Genomic DNA, 19,199 nt, shown 5'->3' with positions numbered 1-19,199 from the left:
AAGTTAGGATATTCAGGATCCAGAGGGGTGGCCATGAGTGGCATGGTCCCCCCTGATAATCTGATTAGCCACCTCCGATGCCACCCCAAAACCCTGAACTAGAAGACAAAAAATTCACACACCTATTTCATGAAACAGATGCAGAGGAGACGAATCAGTCCAACGAAAGTTACATGCACACCTCTGCACACCTCTGCAGAAAAATATGACAGCTTGCAGGAGTTTGCTTCCAGTTTTTGAAGTACTTTAAATTGTAATTTTTTAAATGTGGAGTAGATTAATGGATAATGATACAATATAATATATCCAATAATATGTAGCATTGATTTAAAGGTGAAAGTCTGTCCTCCTGAGAACTTCAGGTTTGAAGATTCAACTCTGGAACATTTTGGGGCAGGCTGTCTGGAAATTTCAGAGAACACTTTAGGTGTTAGAGAAAAAGGCTTTACAGTGAAAGACACAGTTATATTAAGAATTGAATACATTAATTTTTTTAAGCTAAACTTTAATTCATGCATGCAAAAGCTATATGCAAAAACAGTTAGCCTTGTTCAGCTCAATATTCTGATTTAAAAGCTTCATTACTTTGGTTCACTCACAGGAGCAAATCCAGTTTTTGCTGCAGCTAAACTTTTGCAAACACGACTCAATGATGATGCACGGAGCCAGAGTCTGAGGGTGCAGCTCTGACAGCAGAGACAGACTGCACTGACAGCACATCCCAGCAAATAACAAGCACAAACTGCACCAAATATCATCAGGGCAACATCTTATGTCAGACTGATCTGGAGATGGGACAGACAGTAGGATGTGGCATTCACCGTGCCATCGTCCCCGTGGCTCAGGGAACAGTTTCTCTTCAAACTTCTGCAGGCACACTCAGAGAAAAGTTGAAGCATCCCTGTGTGTCAGACAAACGAGTATCACAGTTACCTGAGAGAAGTTACGTCTGCAGATCTGCCTGTAAATCTGACTCTGCTGGTCCTCCTGCAGGTTCAGAAGCGTTCAGGAGCGTGGTTCTTCAAAGGGAGAGAGCAGCAGAGTCTGCCAGCCCCCCTCACTCTGTCCGGGTCTCGACAGTCCAGCATCGATAGCAGTTCTGCTCCAGCGGGGTACAACGGATCCCAGGAACCTCCAGTGCAACATCAGGGACACGGTAACTGAGAGAAGAGCTTTAATGCTCACATGCATACAGATCTGTTGTGCATTTAACAGCTCACAATACATTGCAAACTTAAAATCTCTAAACTGAATATTAAAGAAGAGAACTTCATCTGAAATCTTTGAAGTTCTGAGCTCAAATAAAACTGAGATATTTGCATTTTCCTTGAGAGTTGGATTTTTATTCAACATTTAAATCATAACAAACTTCATTTTAGAGACACGATTTTACTTTTCTCTTCACTTCATTTATTTTACAGCCTCCAAAAAGCAAATTTAGATTGTCACAAAATATGACCAAGCTATAAATCCTGATGTTTTCTCATCAGTTGGTCTTCCCTGTAGCATACTGTACCAATATTTCAATATGAGCTTCAAAATTACCTGCTATGGCATTAAAATAATGCATGCATAATTGGATTTCACCTGTATTATATATATGAGTTAGAAATGTGCAACTCTGCATGCCTACTTTGGTACTTTGTGCATTTTGAAGCTCAAATTTGTTTATTTTGTCTAAATTAATCACTTTAAAGCAGTTTTCTCCACGCCTCACACTGTAATGTTTCTCTGTTCACTCGTATGTTCTCTGTTTTTATTCTCCAGCACAGTGACAGAACACAAACAGGAGCGCTGGCTTGCAGCAGTAGCTGTTTTGGTGTCAGTGATGTTGGTCTTTTGTCTCCTCAGAGCTCGGTGCAGACACACAGCAGCAGCAGCAGTCCTGTGGGTCAGAACAATGGGAGCAGACAGCAAGAACAACAGCTGACAGCTATAATGAGAGTCAGACTTGTCCACCGGCTGTAATGAAGACCGAGAGACAAGTGCTCGCCTCCAAACCACCTCGGGCAAACGCCCAGCCAGCTGCCCCCACCTCAGGTAAAGTCACGTTGTTCTTTCCAGGAACGAGCCGAGGGGACGATTTTAACTCAGAGATGTTTTCAGAGGAGACTTATGTTCGGTTCTGTCTCCAGCTCCTCCTGCAGAGGTGGAACGCAAGATCCCAAAGAGGGCAGAGACGGTTTCTCCTCCAGCTGTGGAGGAAAAGAGACCACCTGTTTCCTCTAATGTGTCCACAAGCAGAATCACTCCACCTGTTAGCAACCCCGCTCCCCCGAGACCCCAACCAGACCGGACAGAGGAAGACGACAACGAGTACGACTCAGACGACGCCAGTAAGTTCTTACTTCCTCTGATTTTAACTTCTTCCTCGTGTTCAGCTGTGAAATAAAAACCCAGAGGAGCAGCAGAGAGGAACAAATCAATGTTTATCTCTTTCAGAGCTCATAAGAGTTTAGACTCCATCCTTCTCTCTCATGTGTTTCGTCTTTTTATTCTTTCAGCCACTCTGGGATCTCTGGAGTTCAGCCTCCTTTACGAGCAGGAGAATCACAGCCTGCACTGCTGTATCATTAAAGCCAAGGTAAACACAAGGTGTCAACGGTTAAGATGAGCCCAGACAGAACAAAGAGAACAGAAACACAAGATCACAGAGGGGTTAGAAAAACCATAGAACAACCTCAGACGGGAATAAACAAGACAAGATAGGAGGAACCAAAATAAAATCTGACAAGACAAAGAAAGACATCACAATATTGGACAGGACAAGGAGGGAGAGGATGCTACACCATGATAGAATGAGACTAAAGAGACAAAACAAGATACAGCAAGACAAAAAACAAGATGGAACAAGATTAGTTGAACAAAAAGGCAAACTAATTTTAAAAACACAACAATGTGGGATGAATAGGAGCAAGACTGCGCCAGATTGGATAAGTCAAGCACTACAAGGAATAAGACAAGCTGGAACAAGATGGGACAAAAAAATATGATAAGTGACAACAAAGATGAAAAAGATAATATAGAAAAGGAAAATACATTATAATGTTAGACAGAACAAGATGAAAAAACAAGATGAGACCAGGAACAACACAAAACAGGGCAAGAAAACAAAAACAGAACAACACAAGATGACATGAATGGTTTAAGATAAAACAAGATCTGTAAACACATGTCAAGATGGGAAGTGATGAGACAAGTATACATTGGACAAGACAAGATAAATAAGATGAAACAAGATCATGAAAGATAAGGTAAGATCAAGCGGCAACCTCCGGTCTAAAAATATGAGTCAATGCTGAAGTGTTAGAAGCTGCAGTTCATCGAGGATCCGCTTGAGGCTGGCTCCGGAAGTACCGGAAGTCACATACACATGAATGGGGAAAAGACGATCTTTGCAGCATTAATAAACATGTTTACAGCCTGGTACAAAAGATGAGTGTAGTCTGAATAGCTCATTTCTCAATGTCCTCTCACTGTGAGGGGGGGGAATTTTGTTCTAATTCGGTAATTTCAAAGATATTGAGATTACTAGTCCTCCAATCAGAGGCACAGCTGCCTGCAGGAACACTGCAGCTGTTGGCTAGGAGGCTCAAAGCCCGCCTCTTTACGTCACACTGGCTGTTTCCGAAACGGCCTGCTACATACTACTTACTAATGTAGTAGGCAGTAGGTATTGCCTACTACATACTGCGTTTGAATTTAGTCTGTAGTATGACTGTTCTGTTCGATCTGTCATGCAGCATGCTGAGCCAGACTTCGCTGGATTTCCGGTTTCGGAAAGCGGAAGTGAACAACGGCGAAGCCGATAAATAAAAAGCTTATTTAGCATCCATTTATGATTTAAAAAGTTAGGAAGTGGTCGGAGGGGAGTCTTTGCCCCAGGCGGAGGAGTTCAAGTATCTCGGGGTCTTGTTCACGAGTGAGGGGAAAAGAGAGCGGGAGATTGACAGACGGATCGGGGCGGCGTCTGCAGTGATGCGGGCGCTGTACCGGTCTGTCGTGGTGAAGAGAGAGCTGAGCCAGAAGGCAAAGCTCTCAATTTACCGGTCAATCTACGTTCCGACCCTCACCTATGGTCACGAGCTGTGGGTAGTGACCGAAAGAACGAGATCGCGAATACAAGCGGCAGAAATGAGCTTTCTCCGCAGGGTGGCTGGGCTCAGCCTTAGAGAGAGGGTCAGGAGCTCAGACATCCGGGAGAGGCTCAAAGTAGAGCCGCTGCTCCTCCGGATCGAGAGGAGCCAGATGAGGTGGTTCGGGCATCTGGTTAGGATGCCTCCCGGGCGTCTCCCGGGGGAGGTGTTTCGGGCATGTCCGACTGGGAGGAGGCCACGGGGAAGGCCCAGGACACGCTGGCGAGACTATGTCTCTCAGCTGGCCTGGGAGCGCCTCGGTATCCTCCCAGAAGAGCTGGTGGAAGTGGCCGGGGAGAGGAGTGTCTGGGCTTCCCTGCTGAGACTGCTGCCCCCGCGACCCGGACCCGGATAAGCGGAAGAAGATGGATGGATGGAAGTGGTTTATATGTAATTTGATAACTTTCACAGCACCCAAAAACAGATTTCCTCCCGTCAAAAAATGAGGAAAAAGAAAAAGCAGAACGAGCGCTGTGCATTATGGGAAACAGTACGTGAGGAAGACTGGTCCGATGCACGCTGAGATATTTTCCCGAATCAGTAGACATCCGGGGAGTTTTGGCTTACTGCAGATTTTTGCTCTTGTTCACATACTACTTACTACATACTGAATTTTGGACATATCAGTACGTACTGCTAGTATAGTAGGCGATTTCGGAAACAGCCACTGGCTCCACAGAAGCAATATGGCCGCCGCCGCCGATTAGTCTCAAAACAGCTCTTCAGAAACAGATGGGTGACGTCACGGATACTACATCCATATTTTATACAGTCTATGGGTAAGATATAATAACATGAGACAGAAGCAGAATAGGGCACAACAAGACAAGATAAAACAAGATCCTTAAACATGAGACAAGATGGGAGGAGATGAGTAAAATATTCATTGGACCAGATCAGATAAACAAGACAAAACAAGATCCTTAAAACTTAGGCAAGATAGGAGGAGACAAAACAAGTATTCATTGAACAAGAACAGATAAACAAGATAAAACAAGATCATGAAAGATAAGGCAAGATTTTATAAGGTGAGACAGAGGCAGAATAGGTTAAAGCAAGACAAGACAAAACAAGATCCTTAAACATAAGACAAGATGGGAGGAGTTGAGAAGAATATTAATTGGACCAGACCAGATAAACAAGATAAAACAAGATCATGAAAGACAAGGCAAGATGTAAAAATATGAGACAGAAGCAGAGTAGGGTCAAACAAGACAAGATAAAACAAGATAAAAGAAGATCTGTAAAACAAAAGATAAGGAGATGAGAGTATTATGCATTGACAAGACAAAACATGATGAGACACAAACGCCAGATCAGACAAGACAAATAAGATCAATTAATCCAAGCTGATAAGAGACAAGATAAGAAAAGACAACACCAGACAAGATGACGCAAGATTTAACAGGATGGAAAAACAGAAATAGAGACAAGATATTTAACCAGTGACTGAAACAATCAATATGTTGGAAACAGAAGTGAAACAGGTTTTGGAAACATGTTTGGTGCTGTTCTGTTTCTCTTCCTGTGTCTCAGGGTTTAAAGCCGATGGACTCAAACGGACTCGCTGACCCGTATGTGAAGCTGCACCTCTTACCCGGAGCCAGTAAGGTACGATCATTACATCTTCCTGATATCTGAAATAGATTATCACAGTTTAAAACCTTTAACTTTTAGAGCTGCATGAAGAGATCATCTGATTCAGGGCAGAGAAACATGATGTTCAGTGATCTCAGAACAGCCCACAGCCTGTGAACAACGTGTAGGAGGGTTTATTCAATTTGAAACGACATGATGTCGCAAAAACCCATCAACTCATTTTCATGACATCAAATACAGGGGAATGATTTATGATGTGTCATATTGTCTCATTCTCTTGAGTGAACATCTTACCCTCGATGAAATAGAGCAATTTGCTTCCTTCAGGCCGAACAGTCTGACGTGATGAGCAGATCTTTCTGAATCCTCCTTGAAATAGCACATCTTACATTTCTCTCTTCCCCTTCATGTCTTGTCTCGTGTCATGGTTCCTCAGTCTAACAAGCTCCGTACCAAGACGCTAAAAAACACTTTGAATCCTGTGTGGAACGAGACGCTGGTGTACCACGGTATCACCGATGATGAAATGACACGCAAAACCCTCCGGTAAGAACCAGCTCAACCTACCTTTCTTTAAATCACTCAGAGCTGCAGGATGTGAGGCCGAGCGAGGGAACCGGAGGGATGCTAACCTAAAAAAATCCAAACAAGACAGACAAGAAGTCAAAGTTTCTAAAGGCACAGTGTGTGTGTGTGTGTGTGTGTGTGTGTGTCCTCAGGCTTTCAGTGAGTGATGAAGACAAGTTTGGACACAATGAATTCATCGGCGAGACACGAGTTGCCCTGAAGAAAGTGAAGTTTGACCAGAAGAAGAACTTCAGTGTTTGTTTGGAGCGAGTGATCCCGGTAAGCTCCAGGACACCTCTGACTTCTGGTACTGTCAAAGAGTGAAGTTTGAAATAGAACATGTTGGAGTTAAAGCTGGGGTTGGTAATCAGATTTAGATACACTTTTTGTTATACTGGTTAAAATGATCTTTATGTCCTGATGGTAATCAATACATAATGTGTTCCTAAAAAAGAGTGAAAAAAGCTGCTATCTACAGCCGGAGTAAACCTGAGAAAACACCAACCAATCACCGTTTTTTGGGTCCCCAAATTTTAAACCAATCAAAATCCGTCCCACCGTTCTGCCCGCCTCCTGCGCGTACAACTTCTCCTCTTGTCTCTCCTCTCTCCCGCTCGCACACTCTACACCTCTCCTGATGCCTTCACTGACCGTCAACACTGTAGGAATTAAGAACATCTACACTGAACACGTTTAACAAACAGTAGAGCTGTTACAGTATTATATATGTGTTATAGCCCCTCGCCCCTCGCACCTCGCCCCTTGCCCCTTGCCCCTCCCCCTTCGCCCCTTGCCACTCGCACCTCGCCCCGCACCCCTCGGCCCTCGCCCCTCGCCCCTTGCACCTCGCCCCTCGCCCCTTGCCCCTCGCCCCTCGCCCTTCGCACCTCGCCCCTCGCCCTTCGCACCTCGCCCCTTGCCCCTTGCCCCTCCCCCTTCGCCCCTTGCCCCTTGCCACTCGCACCTCGCCCCGCACCCCTCGCCCCGCACCCCTCGCCCCTCGCCCCTTGCACCTCGCCCCTCGCCCCTCGCCCCTTGCACCTTGCCCCTCGCCCCTCGCCCTTCGCACCTCGCCGCTTGCCCCTTGCCCCTTGCCCCTTGCCCCTCCCCCTTCGCCCCTTGCCCCTTGCCACTCGCCCCTCGCCCTTCGCACCTCGCCCCCTGCCCCTTGCCCCTCCCCCTTCGCCCCTTGCCCCTTGCCCCTTGCCACTCGCACCTCGCCCCGCACCCCTCGCCCCTCGCCCCTCGCCCCTTGCACCTCGCCCCTCGCCCCTTGCCCCTTGCACCTTGCCCCTCGCCCCTCCCCCCTCGCACCTCGCCCCTTGCCCCTTGCCCCTCCCCCTTCGCTCCTTGCCCCTTGCCACTCGCACCTCGCCCCGCACCCCTCGCCCCTCGCCCCTTGCACCTTGCCCCTCGCCCCTCACCCCTCGCACCTCGCCCCTTGCCCCTCGCCCCTCGCCCCTCGCACCTCGCACCTCGCCCCTTGCCCCTTGCCCCTCGCCCCTCACGCTTTGCCCCTCGCCCCTCGCCCCTTGCCCCTCGCCCCTCGCCCCTCGCCCCTTGCTCCTCGCCCCTGACGTAAGCGGTTCGGAGTTCTGGAACCAGTTTTCCCGTCCGGGAGCCGGTTCACTCACAGTCGAAACATGAAAAACCGGTTCTCAAACAGGCCCTGAAACTGCCTCGGTCGAAAAGGGGTACGTGTGTTGTGTTCCGGAATGCTTGGTTCCATTCCGTAGTGCTTTGAAGTTTTGGAATGCTATGTCACTCTTAAAGAGACAGTAGCTGAAATGAAGTGTTTAAAAAAGACACTAATCTGATATAGGTATGATGTTATGAAGCTGTAATCATGTAAAGCCTCTACAGAGTTATCAGAGGGACAATATTGAGCCTGGAAATTAGCATAACACCCCATCTTTAATGTAACTTTTCAAAAAGCTAGAACCTAGGTTGTTACATGCAGGATCATTGTAGTCCTGGATCCTGCTGTGGCTCCTTTAAGTTCTGCTGGGAAGCACCAGAACAAGCTTAGCCTCCTCCAAAACAGACACAAAACTACAAATTGCCGCCATCTTGCTGAAGTATTTGATGCATTTTTTTATATTCAGGTTGTGAAAATGAAATACTAATACTCATTGAAACAGTGGAGGGCGCCACTTCTCTGCAAAGTGAGTCCCCTCCTCATGACTGAGGCCAGCCTTCACTCACAACTACAACACCAGGGGAACGAAGGATGGAGAGACGGGGGGAGGAACAAAGAAGCTCTAAAGTAGGACAAGCTAGAACGCAAACAAGCTAAAACCCAAACTGTTGAACCTTTATTATCGTAGCTGTGCTCTTAAGTTTGAACTTTGATGGGAGAGACCGTAACGATGGTAGTCTTCATGCACTCAAAGTGATGGTGAGGCTGAGGGCAGGATACAGACTCCGGTGGTGGTGATTGTGAGGGAAGGATGCAGGATGAGCCGAGGACCTGGAGCTGGACACTGATGAGATGGATCGGAGGTGACTCAGGTGGAGGAGGGTTGCAGAGGCAGAGGAGAAGAGATTTACATTGTGGCAGCAGCAGCATGATCGGTCGACACAGGTTGAAGCTACATATCAGGTGTGAGGATGTGAAGATGAAGACACAGATGGATCAAACGGTTTCCTCTCTTTACAGGTGAAGAAGGCCGTCGGAGGACCTGCTCGAGGCATGGCTCTCTATGAGGACGATGTAAGACCCTCAGATTAATCTCATGCGATTTACAGGACACCAAAACATCAATATATATATTTAACCCTGTTGCATCATCATATAAGTAGCACATACATTATCCTCCATCAGTGGACGTTATGATCATCACAGAGTAATCCCTGCAGACATGTTTACAGGGTGCATCAGCATTGAGATCAGTGACATGACATGCTCATGTGTATGTGTTTGTGTGTGTGTGTGTGTGTGTGTGTGTGTGTGTGTGTGTGTGTGTGTGTGTGTGTGTGTGTGTGTGTGCAGCTGAACGAAGGCGGTGACTCAGAGGAGAGGGGTCGCATCCTGGTGTCACTGATGTACAACAGCCAGCTGGGTCGCCTCATGGTGGGCGTGGTCCGCTGTGCTCACCTGGCCGCCATGGACTCCAACGGATACTCGGACCCGTTCGTGAAAATGTACGAGCTTCTTTAAGTTCTTTTTTTAGGAAGTGAGATAAGACAATCGATACCTCTCTCATGTCTCTGTAGGAAATGTAAATGTATAGCCAGGAACAAGTTAGCCTAGCTTAGCTTAATGCAAAGACTGGTACCAGAAGGAAAGCCAGATATTATCTTCCTGTTGTTACAACGACAAATGTTCTCCATCTTCTCTCGGTGCTGCAGACACCTGAAGCCAGACATGGGGAAGAAAGCTAAAAACAAGACCCAGATCAAGAAGAAGACTCTGAATCCAGAGTACAGTGAGGTCAGGACTCTCTAAGACGTGAACTCAGACTGAACTCAGATTTTGTAACAAACAAATTTAACGTTATTTCATTATTTCAGGAATTCAGTTATGAAATAAAACACGGCGAGCTCGCCAAGAAGACGCTTGACATCTCCGTCTGGGACTACGACATGGGGAAATCAAACGATTTCATCGGTAAGTGGATTTTGAAATCCTGCATCCTCTGAAGGACGTATTTATAGACTGATTGTGTCACAGCAGCGTCGAAGGCTGTCCCGTTCCAAAGCTCCTTCATTAATGAACCTTTTATTCCTGGACTGCTGTGGATGCATCAGGTGCAGAGATCAACATACGCCATGATTCTTTAAAGTGAGATGACGGACTCTCAAACAGCCGAGTAATACCCTGTTAGATAATATTTGAACTAAATAGAGAGATATACAAGTTTTAAAGAGACAGATGCCTTCAACCTTGAAATTATCATTGAGATTTTAGTGATGGTAGTTAAGTTACATTACGCTAGCTATGTTAGCAAGTTAGCTAGCTACCTGTCGAGAGCAACAGACATATGTGACATTGCCAGTATGAGGGCAGGAACATCTGGTGACACAAACAGGAAGTCCTCCGCAGACCAGTTCAGTCTGCGCAGGCTATGAAAGCTGGGTACTAATTGGGACATGGTTTAAATGTGGTGCAGACTGTCATCATGAGACCCAGAAAAATGAATCCTACTGACTTTCATAAAGTCTTAAAGCCACCAGAATGTTAAATATTTTGACTTTACTTCAGCTACAATTTCAGATTGGTCCAAAATCGTTCAGTTCGAAGACGATTTTCACTGATGACTCTCTTCCCCAATGGAAATAGTGGATTAGAGGGGGGGTAGAGCGTACAGCCTGATCCAGCAGAGGGTTGAGCTTCTGCCCAAAAAGGCTTGTCACTCTTGCTCTGTCTTCCCTGTCCTCTTTGTAGCATTTCCCTAAAAACTGCTCCCTCCACTTTCTCTCTCTTCTCTCCCCTCTCTCCTCATGAAAATAAAGAAGTAGGGGGAGGTAGAGCGTGCAGCCGAACTCAGCAGGGGGCTTAACTCCAGCTAAAACAGGGTTCTCACCCTGGCTTCATCCTCCCTGTCCTCTTTGTAAACCTCCTTACCGTGTTTTTCGTCCTCTGTACTCTCTGCTCATAAAAATGGGTGAGTCAGGGGAAAGTAGAGCGTACAGCCAAACCCAGCAGGGGGTTGAGCTCCAGCCAAAACAGGCTTCTCACCCTGGCTTCATCCTCCCTGTCCTCTTTGTAAACCTCCTTACTGTGTTTTTCGTCCTCTGTACTCTCTCTCCTCATAAAAATGGGTGAGTCAGGGGAGGTAGAGCGTACAGCTAAATCCAGCAGGGGGCTTAACTCCAATCCAAACAGGGTTCTCACCCTGGCTTCATCCTCTCTGTCCTCTTTGTAAACCTCCTTACTGTGTTTTTCGTCCTCTGTACTCTCTGCTCATAAAAATGGGTGAGTCATGGGAGGTAGAGCGTTCAGCCAAACCCAGCAGGGGGTTGAGCTCCAGCCAAAACAGGGTACCCTCACTGTCCTCTTCTAACGCAGCAAACTTTCTCTCTATGTTATCTCTTTTTCCCTCCTGTTTAGAAACAGGGAAGTAGGGGGAGGTAGAGCATGCAACCTTATCCAGGGGGCCGAGCTCAAGCTTTGCCCTCCTCTCTTCCCTCAAAAATCAAGGGGAGGAAGAGAGTATAACCTAACCCAGTTGGGGCAGTCCTCTCACCCTGGTTCTGCTTTCCTTATCCTCTTTCTTTCATCTCCTTGCCCAAAAAGGCTTCTCACTCTTGCTCTGTCTTCCCTGTCCTCTTTGTAGCACCTCCCTACAAACTGTTCCCTCCACTTTCACTCTCTTCTCTCCCCTCTCTCATTAAATAAAGAAGTAGGGGAAGGTAGAGCGTGCAGCTAAATCCAGCAGGGGGCTTAACTCCATCTAAAACAGGGTTCTCACCCTGGCTTCATCCTCCCTGTCCTCTTTATAAAACCTCCTTACTGTGTTTTTCGTCCTCTGTACTCTCTCTCCTCATAAAAATGGGTGATTCAGGGGAGGTAGAGCGTACAGCCAAACCCAGCAGGGGGCTGAGCTCCAGCCCAAACAGGGTACCCTCACTGTCCTCTTCTGTGTTATCTCTTTATCCCTCCTGTTTTTCCTCATGAGAATATGGAGGTAAGGGGAGGTAGAGCGTATAGCCTATCAATTGGGGGCCGAGCTCAAGCCTTCCCCTCCTCTCTTCCCTCACAAAAATCAAGGGGAGGAATAGCATATCACCTAACCCAGCTGGGGTAGTCCTCTCAACCTGGTTCTGCTTTCCCTATCCTCTTTCTTACACCTTCTTACAAACTATTCTCCCAGTTTTCCCACTTCTTCCATTCTCTCTATCCTCCTGAAAATGGAGGATAGGGGAGGCAAGGGGAGATAGAGCGTACAGCCTCCGAATGACCTGTTGAGGGGTCATGTGCCTAACCCTAACCCAGTCAATGTGCTGGCTCTCACTGCCCGTCTGTCTTAAAGCTTAGGTTGTGAGGAACATTAGGAGCCATGCATTAGCTTATATAACTGATCAGTAGAGTATAAACATTGTGATGAGGATATATCAGGATGGGTTTGATAACTCATGATCTCTCTCTGCCCCTCCAGGAGGATGTCAGTTAGGCATCCAGGCCAAAGGAGAGTGTCTGAAGCACTGGTACGAATGCCTCAAGAACAAAGACAAGAAGATCGAGCGCTGGCATGTTCTTCTAAACGACAACCCCTCCATGTTCGATGATTAAAGTGCCCCCCTCCTTCTTTGTGCTTTCTTTCTCTCTCTCTTGTCCTCCTCCCCCCCCGTAGATTATCGTCTTCCAGTGGACACGGGTAGACTTTTACGATCCTCTTGCTTTCTGTCGTTTGTCCCACAGTTCACCAATCAAAGCTACATTTTCAACCGTTTTCAGGCGACCAACATGGATGTCAACCTTTAAGCTCTTTGTACTGAGGAGTGACCACTTAACAAAACCACGAAGCTGGCGTTTTCACTGTTACTGTATCATAAACTGTATCATACCACTTTACCTGACACGCTGTAATGACGGAGTGAAGTCACTGATGTTTTATGGAGGGGTTGTTATCAGTATCAGAGAGACGGTCCGCCTCCACGTTCACACCTGACTGAGGGAATTCCCCGCCTTTCTTCCCCCCACTCTCGTCATGAGATCATGTGATGTGCTATCAGCTGATCTGTGACCACGTTGTTCAGATTCTTGCATCGTTTATTTCTCTTGTGTTTTCGTGCAGAGTTGATGTGCATTATGCGTATGTTTGATTCAAAATAGGACAGGTGGATGTACGGTTACTGAAACATGATGGTGTCATTATCATCTGTGCATGTGTGTCCCTCCTCCAGAGTAAATCCAAAGGCGTGTAATGCTTCTGCATGGCGTTCGATCATAATGAGGAAATGCAACATAAAGCCGGGTTCTCAGATCTGCACAGAATACTCCACATGTTGCTCCCTGGTGTGTATTCATATTGACGCATGTCTGAACTCATATTGTAGAACACACGTGGATAATAAATAAAAGCATCATGGCACTTCCTCTGCTCCTCCTCTCCTCTGTGTGTTGTGACATGGCAGGAAACTTTGTTTGGATCAGGTGAGGTTTGAACCAATCAGCAGAGGCAGACACGCAGCAGGGGATTTGTTGAACTTTGACTTCTTGATAAAAACCTGTCTTCAGTCCAAGTGGGTTAAAGTTGATGTACTCTCTGCACTCTGATCCCTTGAATTTGAGCAAAGACATATCTAACTTTGTGTCTGTGGTGAGGGATGAGTTTTTAGATCAGGGATTACGTTTGACCAAAAAGAACAATTAATACAGCTGATCTGACTTCACCTCAAGACCTTCAAAACTTCAATCTGCAGAGCTTTCAAAGTCAGTCTGCTCCTCATGTAGTCATCAGAAAAAGTTAGAGATATCATTCAAATCAAAACTTTAAGACTTCATAGACGTACTGAGGTCTCTTCAGGTGAAAATAATCAATCACTGTGATTTAAATGACTCAATTATGTAACCTTTTTTTTGCACTTCAGCTTTTTTTTTGTTTAAAATCCCCTGTGAGGATCTGTGAAGTGTTTATTGAAGAGACTGAATATTAACAATGACAGATACATTTGAGGAAGCAGGATGAGATTTGAGGTCAGGAAACAGCTTACACATGTTTAGAACAAGAATAGCAAAGATTTTAATATGATTTATTTTAATCTATCATTTTAATGACACTTTATATTTTATTTTAATATTATATTATTTTTAACTTACATTTTTATTATCTAATTACTCAATTTTTTTGCTATTTTTAATGCTTTTATTTATCTTAGACTTTTTTCTTTACCCTTTTTATCGTCTTATCTGTTTGTTTTTATATATTTTAGTTTTATTTTGGCTTTTGTATATGAATGTTTTAAAGGTGACATATCATGCAAAATGTTCTTTTTAATGGTTCTCTCCCTGAAATATGTGTCCCTGTCTACAAACCCCCCGAGAATGAAAAGAATCCATTCTGCCCCTGTTCTGATTTCTCCACCTTTCTGTAAATGTGTGTGAAACCAGCCGTTTCAGACTTCAGTGTTTTTGTTACGTAACAACAATATCCGGTCTGTAACAGGAAGTCAGAGCTCGGAGCTTGTTCAGCCCATAGACTGTATAAAATAATACTGAATCCCCTCCTCCGTTTTTCATTACCTGCACACATGTGTGCTAACAAGGAGCTTAGGAGGGAGGCATGCTAGTTGTAGGCTGTCTTAATAAACACAAAGGTCGGTTTGACTCCCCACGTCTGCAGATTTGAAGATCTAGTGGATGATTTTTATTTATCATGGATAAGTGCTAGCGCTAATTAGCATAGCTACATAGCTACATGTTCATAGCTGTAGCTGTAGAAATAAAACAACAAGAAACACTAAATCTGTGACCAATCCTTCATAAAAGGTCCTTCTGCCTTTCTGGCAGAGGTCGGTTTGACTCCCCACGTCTGCAGATTTGAAGTTCTAGTGGATGATTTTTATTTATCATGGATAAGTGCTAGCGCTAATTAGCATAGCTACATAGCTACATGTTCATAGCTGTAGCTGTAGAAATAAAACAACAAGAAACACTAAATCTGTGACCAATCCTTCATAAAAGGTCCTTCTGCCTTTCTGGCAGAGGTCGGTTTGACTCCCCACGTCTGCAGATTTGAAGATCTAGTGGATGATTTTTATTTATCATGGATAAGTGCTAGCGCTAGTTAGCATAGCCACATAGCTACATGTTCGTAGCTGTGTACCAAGACACACGTCTACATACTGATAAATAAAACAACAAGAAACACTAAATCTGTGACCAATGGTTCAGAAAGGTCCTGCTGCAGGCGCCTCTCCGTCAGGATCAGATTCTGGATCAGATTCAGAGGGTTGAAGTAACGTGATCTCTGAGCAGCCGTGTATATTCAGCCAACATGTAAACATTAGATCAACGTGCTGGAGAGGCGAGGCACATCCACTTCCTGAGGGGGCGTGGTCAGAGAGAAAACAGAGTGTTCTGAGGAGGACTGAAGAAGAGGGTTTTTCAGGCAGACCAAAATCTGATTTCAAAGTGTTTTTTTGAGCATAAACTTTAAAGACATGTTTTGGGGACCTCTTAGACCAATATATGTTGATGAAAAAAGCGTGATATGTCACCTTTAAATATATCATTTTAATGACACTTTATATTTATTTTAATATTCTATTATTTTATTTATTTTTAACTTTAATATTTATTATCCAACTACTAATTTTTTATTGATATTTTTAGAACTTTATTTATCCATTTTCTTTACCTTTTTTATTGTCTTAACTAATCATGTTTTATCTTTTACTATTTTTAACTATTTCTCTTTGTTGTTTATTTATAAACATTTTATTGCAATCCATTTGCATTAGTTTCTACTTCTAAATCCATTTCTGCATTATGTTGAGTCATCATATATTACATTTTATTCTCTTTCAGTCGCTGTAAAGCACTTTGAGTTGCATTTGATTTGTATGAAAGGTGATCTATAAATAAAGCTTGATTGGTTGACTGAAAGTATAAACAATGAAGAAAGAAGTAGCATAAAAAAAGAAGAAGAAAATATAAAAGACTACAAAACAAAAATGAACAATGGTTGTGGAAGGGATGTAGAGGTATGCAGGAATGTGCAATTGATGAATGAATATATTAACAGTGTGCATGTACACAGATGACACTTAAAGGGACAGTGTGGCTGTATGAGGTACTTGTCAATAGTAAGTGGATTAGTCACAGGGGATCCCGGTCAGCTTGGCCCCTTTGTCGGTCAGCTAGTCCTAGTTCTAGGTCGTACACTTACACTGACATTTGTGTTTGTGTTAGAATTTCTTAAATTAGCTAAATTATGTGACAGAGTTGACCCCGTCTGCAGTGGTTAAAAGGCCCAGCTTCCGTTCTGGTTCTCTGCCCAGTTTCTCAACGAAAAGGTCAAGCTGACCGGCATCCTCTGTGAGTAATAAACTTACTATTGACAAGTATCTTGTACAACCGGACTTAAAAGAGACTAGACTGTCCCTCGAAGATCATTTTGTCCACAGGGGGCGCCAAAATCAACAAAAACTGAAAGGTCCTCACAGAAGCTCACAACTCTTTTCCTCTTTAAAGCTCCAAACAAACCTCCCATCAACAAAACAATGACATGATAAACCAATTGATGCTCTGTCTCAAGTTATCATGTCTGAAGGAAGTATTAGCAACTGAGCATGTCACATTTCCCTGATTGTTCCAATACAATTTCTTAGATTTGGCATCGATTGGCTTCTCAGCTTCTTCAGAAACAAACAACTGACATCACAGAGATCACGTCCAAGCATCTAACACGACCCCAAGCCTCACACAGATTTTAGGAAACCTCAGAGGTCTGCATGTTTGGCGAGTTGCACTACTTTCCAAAATCCTCACCCACTGCCTCATGTGACATCACATGAGGCAGTTTATCAGACTCGTGCAGCTCCCTCCTGAGACACCAAAGACTTCCAAATATTTCCTCACAACACGCTCCAACACTCGGACACATGTAGGCTTTTATCAGAGGATCAGAGAGGCTGGACTGTAAGTGGAAAAACAGAGATCTGATGAATGACCTTCACGGCTCGTTATCCCACAATCCTTTACTCCTCCCCTGAGTCCACTGTCAACCTCTCCTGTCAGCGAAGGCAACGTGCATTAAAGATGGATAATTACCATGATAGGAGCTGACGCTTTCATCGTCCTCAGGGCTGCAGCATCTCTCTAAAGGAACATGGCACCGGTAGTGTTTTACAAAGTGATTAAACATCATTTCAGACTGAATGGAGGCTTTCAATGTGACTTCATCTAAGAGTGTGAGTCTGAATGAACATGTTCTGCAGCTGTGATGCACAAAAACAACTTACTCACACTTAGACATAGTTAGACAACACAGCTCAGTGAAACAGAAACAGTAGGTCATCTATACATCTTTGTCATAATAGTGGAAATACAGTCAGTTCATACAGTAATGGCTTCTTAATCCTTCAATGCAACGTACACAGTCCATTTCTCCCAGTAATGCAAACATTTTTCTGCTCCAAGGTTTAGTGAGTAAGTCATTCTTTAGTTCTAGTTCAAAACGCCGCAGCTCGAGTATTGACTAAAACTAGGAAGAGGGAGCATATCTCTCCAGTGCTAGCTTCTCTACACTGACTCCCAATAAAATGTAGAATAGAATTTTAAAAAGCCCTTAAGAATCAGGCACCCTCGTATCTTAAAGACCTCATAGTGCCCTATTACCCCTCTAGAACTCTACGCTCCCAACATGCAGGCTTGCTAGTTGTACCTAAAATCTCTAAAAGTAGTATGGGAGGTAGAACCTTCAGTTATCAGGCCCCTCTCCTTTGGAATCATCTACCAGTCAGGGTCCGGGAGGCAGACACCCTCTCCACTTTTAAGAGTAGGCTTCAAACTTTCCTTTTTGACAAAGCTTATAGTTAGAGCTGGATCAGGCTTGGACCAGCTTTTGTCATGCTGCTATAGGCCTAGACTGCCGGGGGAACTGGCACACTCACACACTGGGATCCTAGCTCACCCCCTTCCCCCCAACCCCTTCATCACTTACTTTAACTCTGCCTGTCCCATTAAAGTTACTAACCATAGTCCTTTCTGGAGTCCCTGAGCTCCATTGTCTCGTAGATTCCTCTGAGATGCCGTAGTCGTCCTCCTGCTGCGGACGATCTGGACTCCAGCTGATACGAACGTGCTGGACTCCAGCGGCAACAGCTTCTACGACTCGTCTCATCACTATCACCTCTCTCTCTTACTCCCCTCTATCTGTCTTTCCAGACTCAACTCAGTCGAGGCATGATGGCTGTCTAACATGAGTCTGGTCCTGCTGGAGGTTTCTGCCTGTTAAAAGGAAGTTTTTCCTCACCACTGTAACTAGCTAAATACTGTGAGGTGCAATGCTCATGATGGATTAGGGTGGGGTCAGACTGAGTCTTACCCTGTCTTGGTGTTGGGTCTCTGTTCATAATTTGACATAGAGTGGTCTAGACCTCCTATGTTTGTAAAAGCGTCTTGAGATAACGTTTGTTGTGATTTGGCGCTATACAAAAAAAAAAATACTACACATGATTTCTATCCACTCAGACTCTGTTGGAGGATTGGGTTGCAGCCACTTTCGTGTCACAGCCTTTTTGCTGTCTGCTAATAAAATCTTTAGCAGGTATTTATCCTTACCTGAGAGGTGGGCTGAGATGTTACCCAGATAAATAGTTGAAAATGAGCAATCAATCCCTGCTCCAAAAATGTTTTGTAATGCCTTAATTACTCCCCCCCAAATATGACTTGATTTTTGGGCAATTCCAAAATATTTGAAAATGGTCTGCCAGCTGTTCTCCACACTTCCTCCAACACAGACCGGTTCCAGCTGTTTGTATACATTTTGTTTTTGGGGTTACAAAATACCTCATTACATTACGCCAACAGAAATCCCTCCAAAGACCTGAGCTGGTGGAGGTGGACTGCACAGAACACATATTTACCCAATCCTCCTCAGAAATAACAAGTCCAGATTCTTTCTCCCACTTTAATCTAACCTTGTTTGTAATAATAATTAATAATTCATAGAATTTATATAGCGCTTTTCTTAGTACTCAAAGTCACTTTACATAAGATGAAAACTAAAGAAAGAAAGTAAAACACATAAATAAAAACAAACAAAACAGGGACAGAGGTGGGGCAGGGGGAGAGGTCATGTGTTGTATGCTTTTTGGAACAGGTAGGTCTTGAGGTGGTTTTTGAAAGAGAGGAGAGAGTCAGAGTTGTGGATGTGTGGAGGGAGAGAGTTCCAGAGAGTGGGGGCAGCGATGGCAAAGGCTCTGTCCCCTCCAAGGTGCGGTGCT

At 44.6% G+C, this 19,199-nt stretch overlaps 1 protein-coding gene across 2 annotated transcripts in view; it reads left to right on the top strand.

The window, feature by feature from the left end:
• The window catches only part of rph3aa (rabphilin 3A homolog (mouse), a), a 44,780-nt gene extending 31,436 nt beyond the window's left edge, over positions 1-13,344 (top strand). For both annotated transcript variants that reach the window (XM_034709686.1, XM_034709685.1), the window contains exons 5-16: positions 994-1,156; positions 1,852-2,040; positions 2,136-2,336; positions 2,505-2,584; positions 5,673-5,747; positions 6,172-6,281; positions 6,455-6,581; positions 8,962-9,015; positions 9,295-9,446; positions 9,654-9,735; positions 9,816-9,912; positions 12,404-13,344. In XM_034709686.1, coding sequence (XP_034565577.1) covers positions 994-1,156; positions 1,852-2,040; positions 2,136-2,336; positions 2,505-2,584; positions 5,673-5,747; positions 6,172-6,281; positions 6,455-6,581; positions 8,962-9,015; positions 9,295-9,446; positions 9,654-9,735; positions 9,816-9,912; positions 12,404-12,537 — 1,464 coding nt within the window. In that variant the 3' untranslated portion in view covers positions 12,538-13,344. The remainder of the gene's footprint in view (positions 1-993; positions 1,157-1,851; positions 2,041-2,135; positions 2,337-2,504; positions 2,585-5,672; positions 5,748-6,171; positions 6,282-6,454; positions 6,582-8,961; positions 9,016-9,294; positions 9,447-9,653; positions 9,736-9,815; positions 9,913-12,403) is intronic.
• Positions 13,345-19,199: the final 5,855 nt, after the last annotated feature.

The sequence above is a fragment of the Notolabrus celidotus genome, chromosome 19 (genome assembly GCF_009762535.1).
Source record: "Notolabrus celidotus isolate fNotCel1 chromosome 19, fNotCel1.pri, whole genome shotgun sequence".
Lineage (NCBI taxonomy): Eukaryota > Metazoa > Chordata > Actinopteri > Labriformes > Labridae > Notolabrus > Notolabrus celidotus.
The sequence above is the reverse complement of the archived record's forward strand: the minus strand, read 5'-3'. Positions and strand labels throughout refer to the sequence as shown.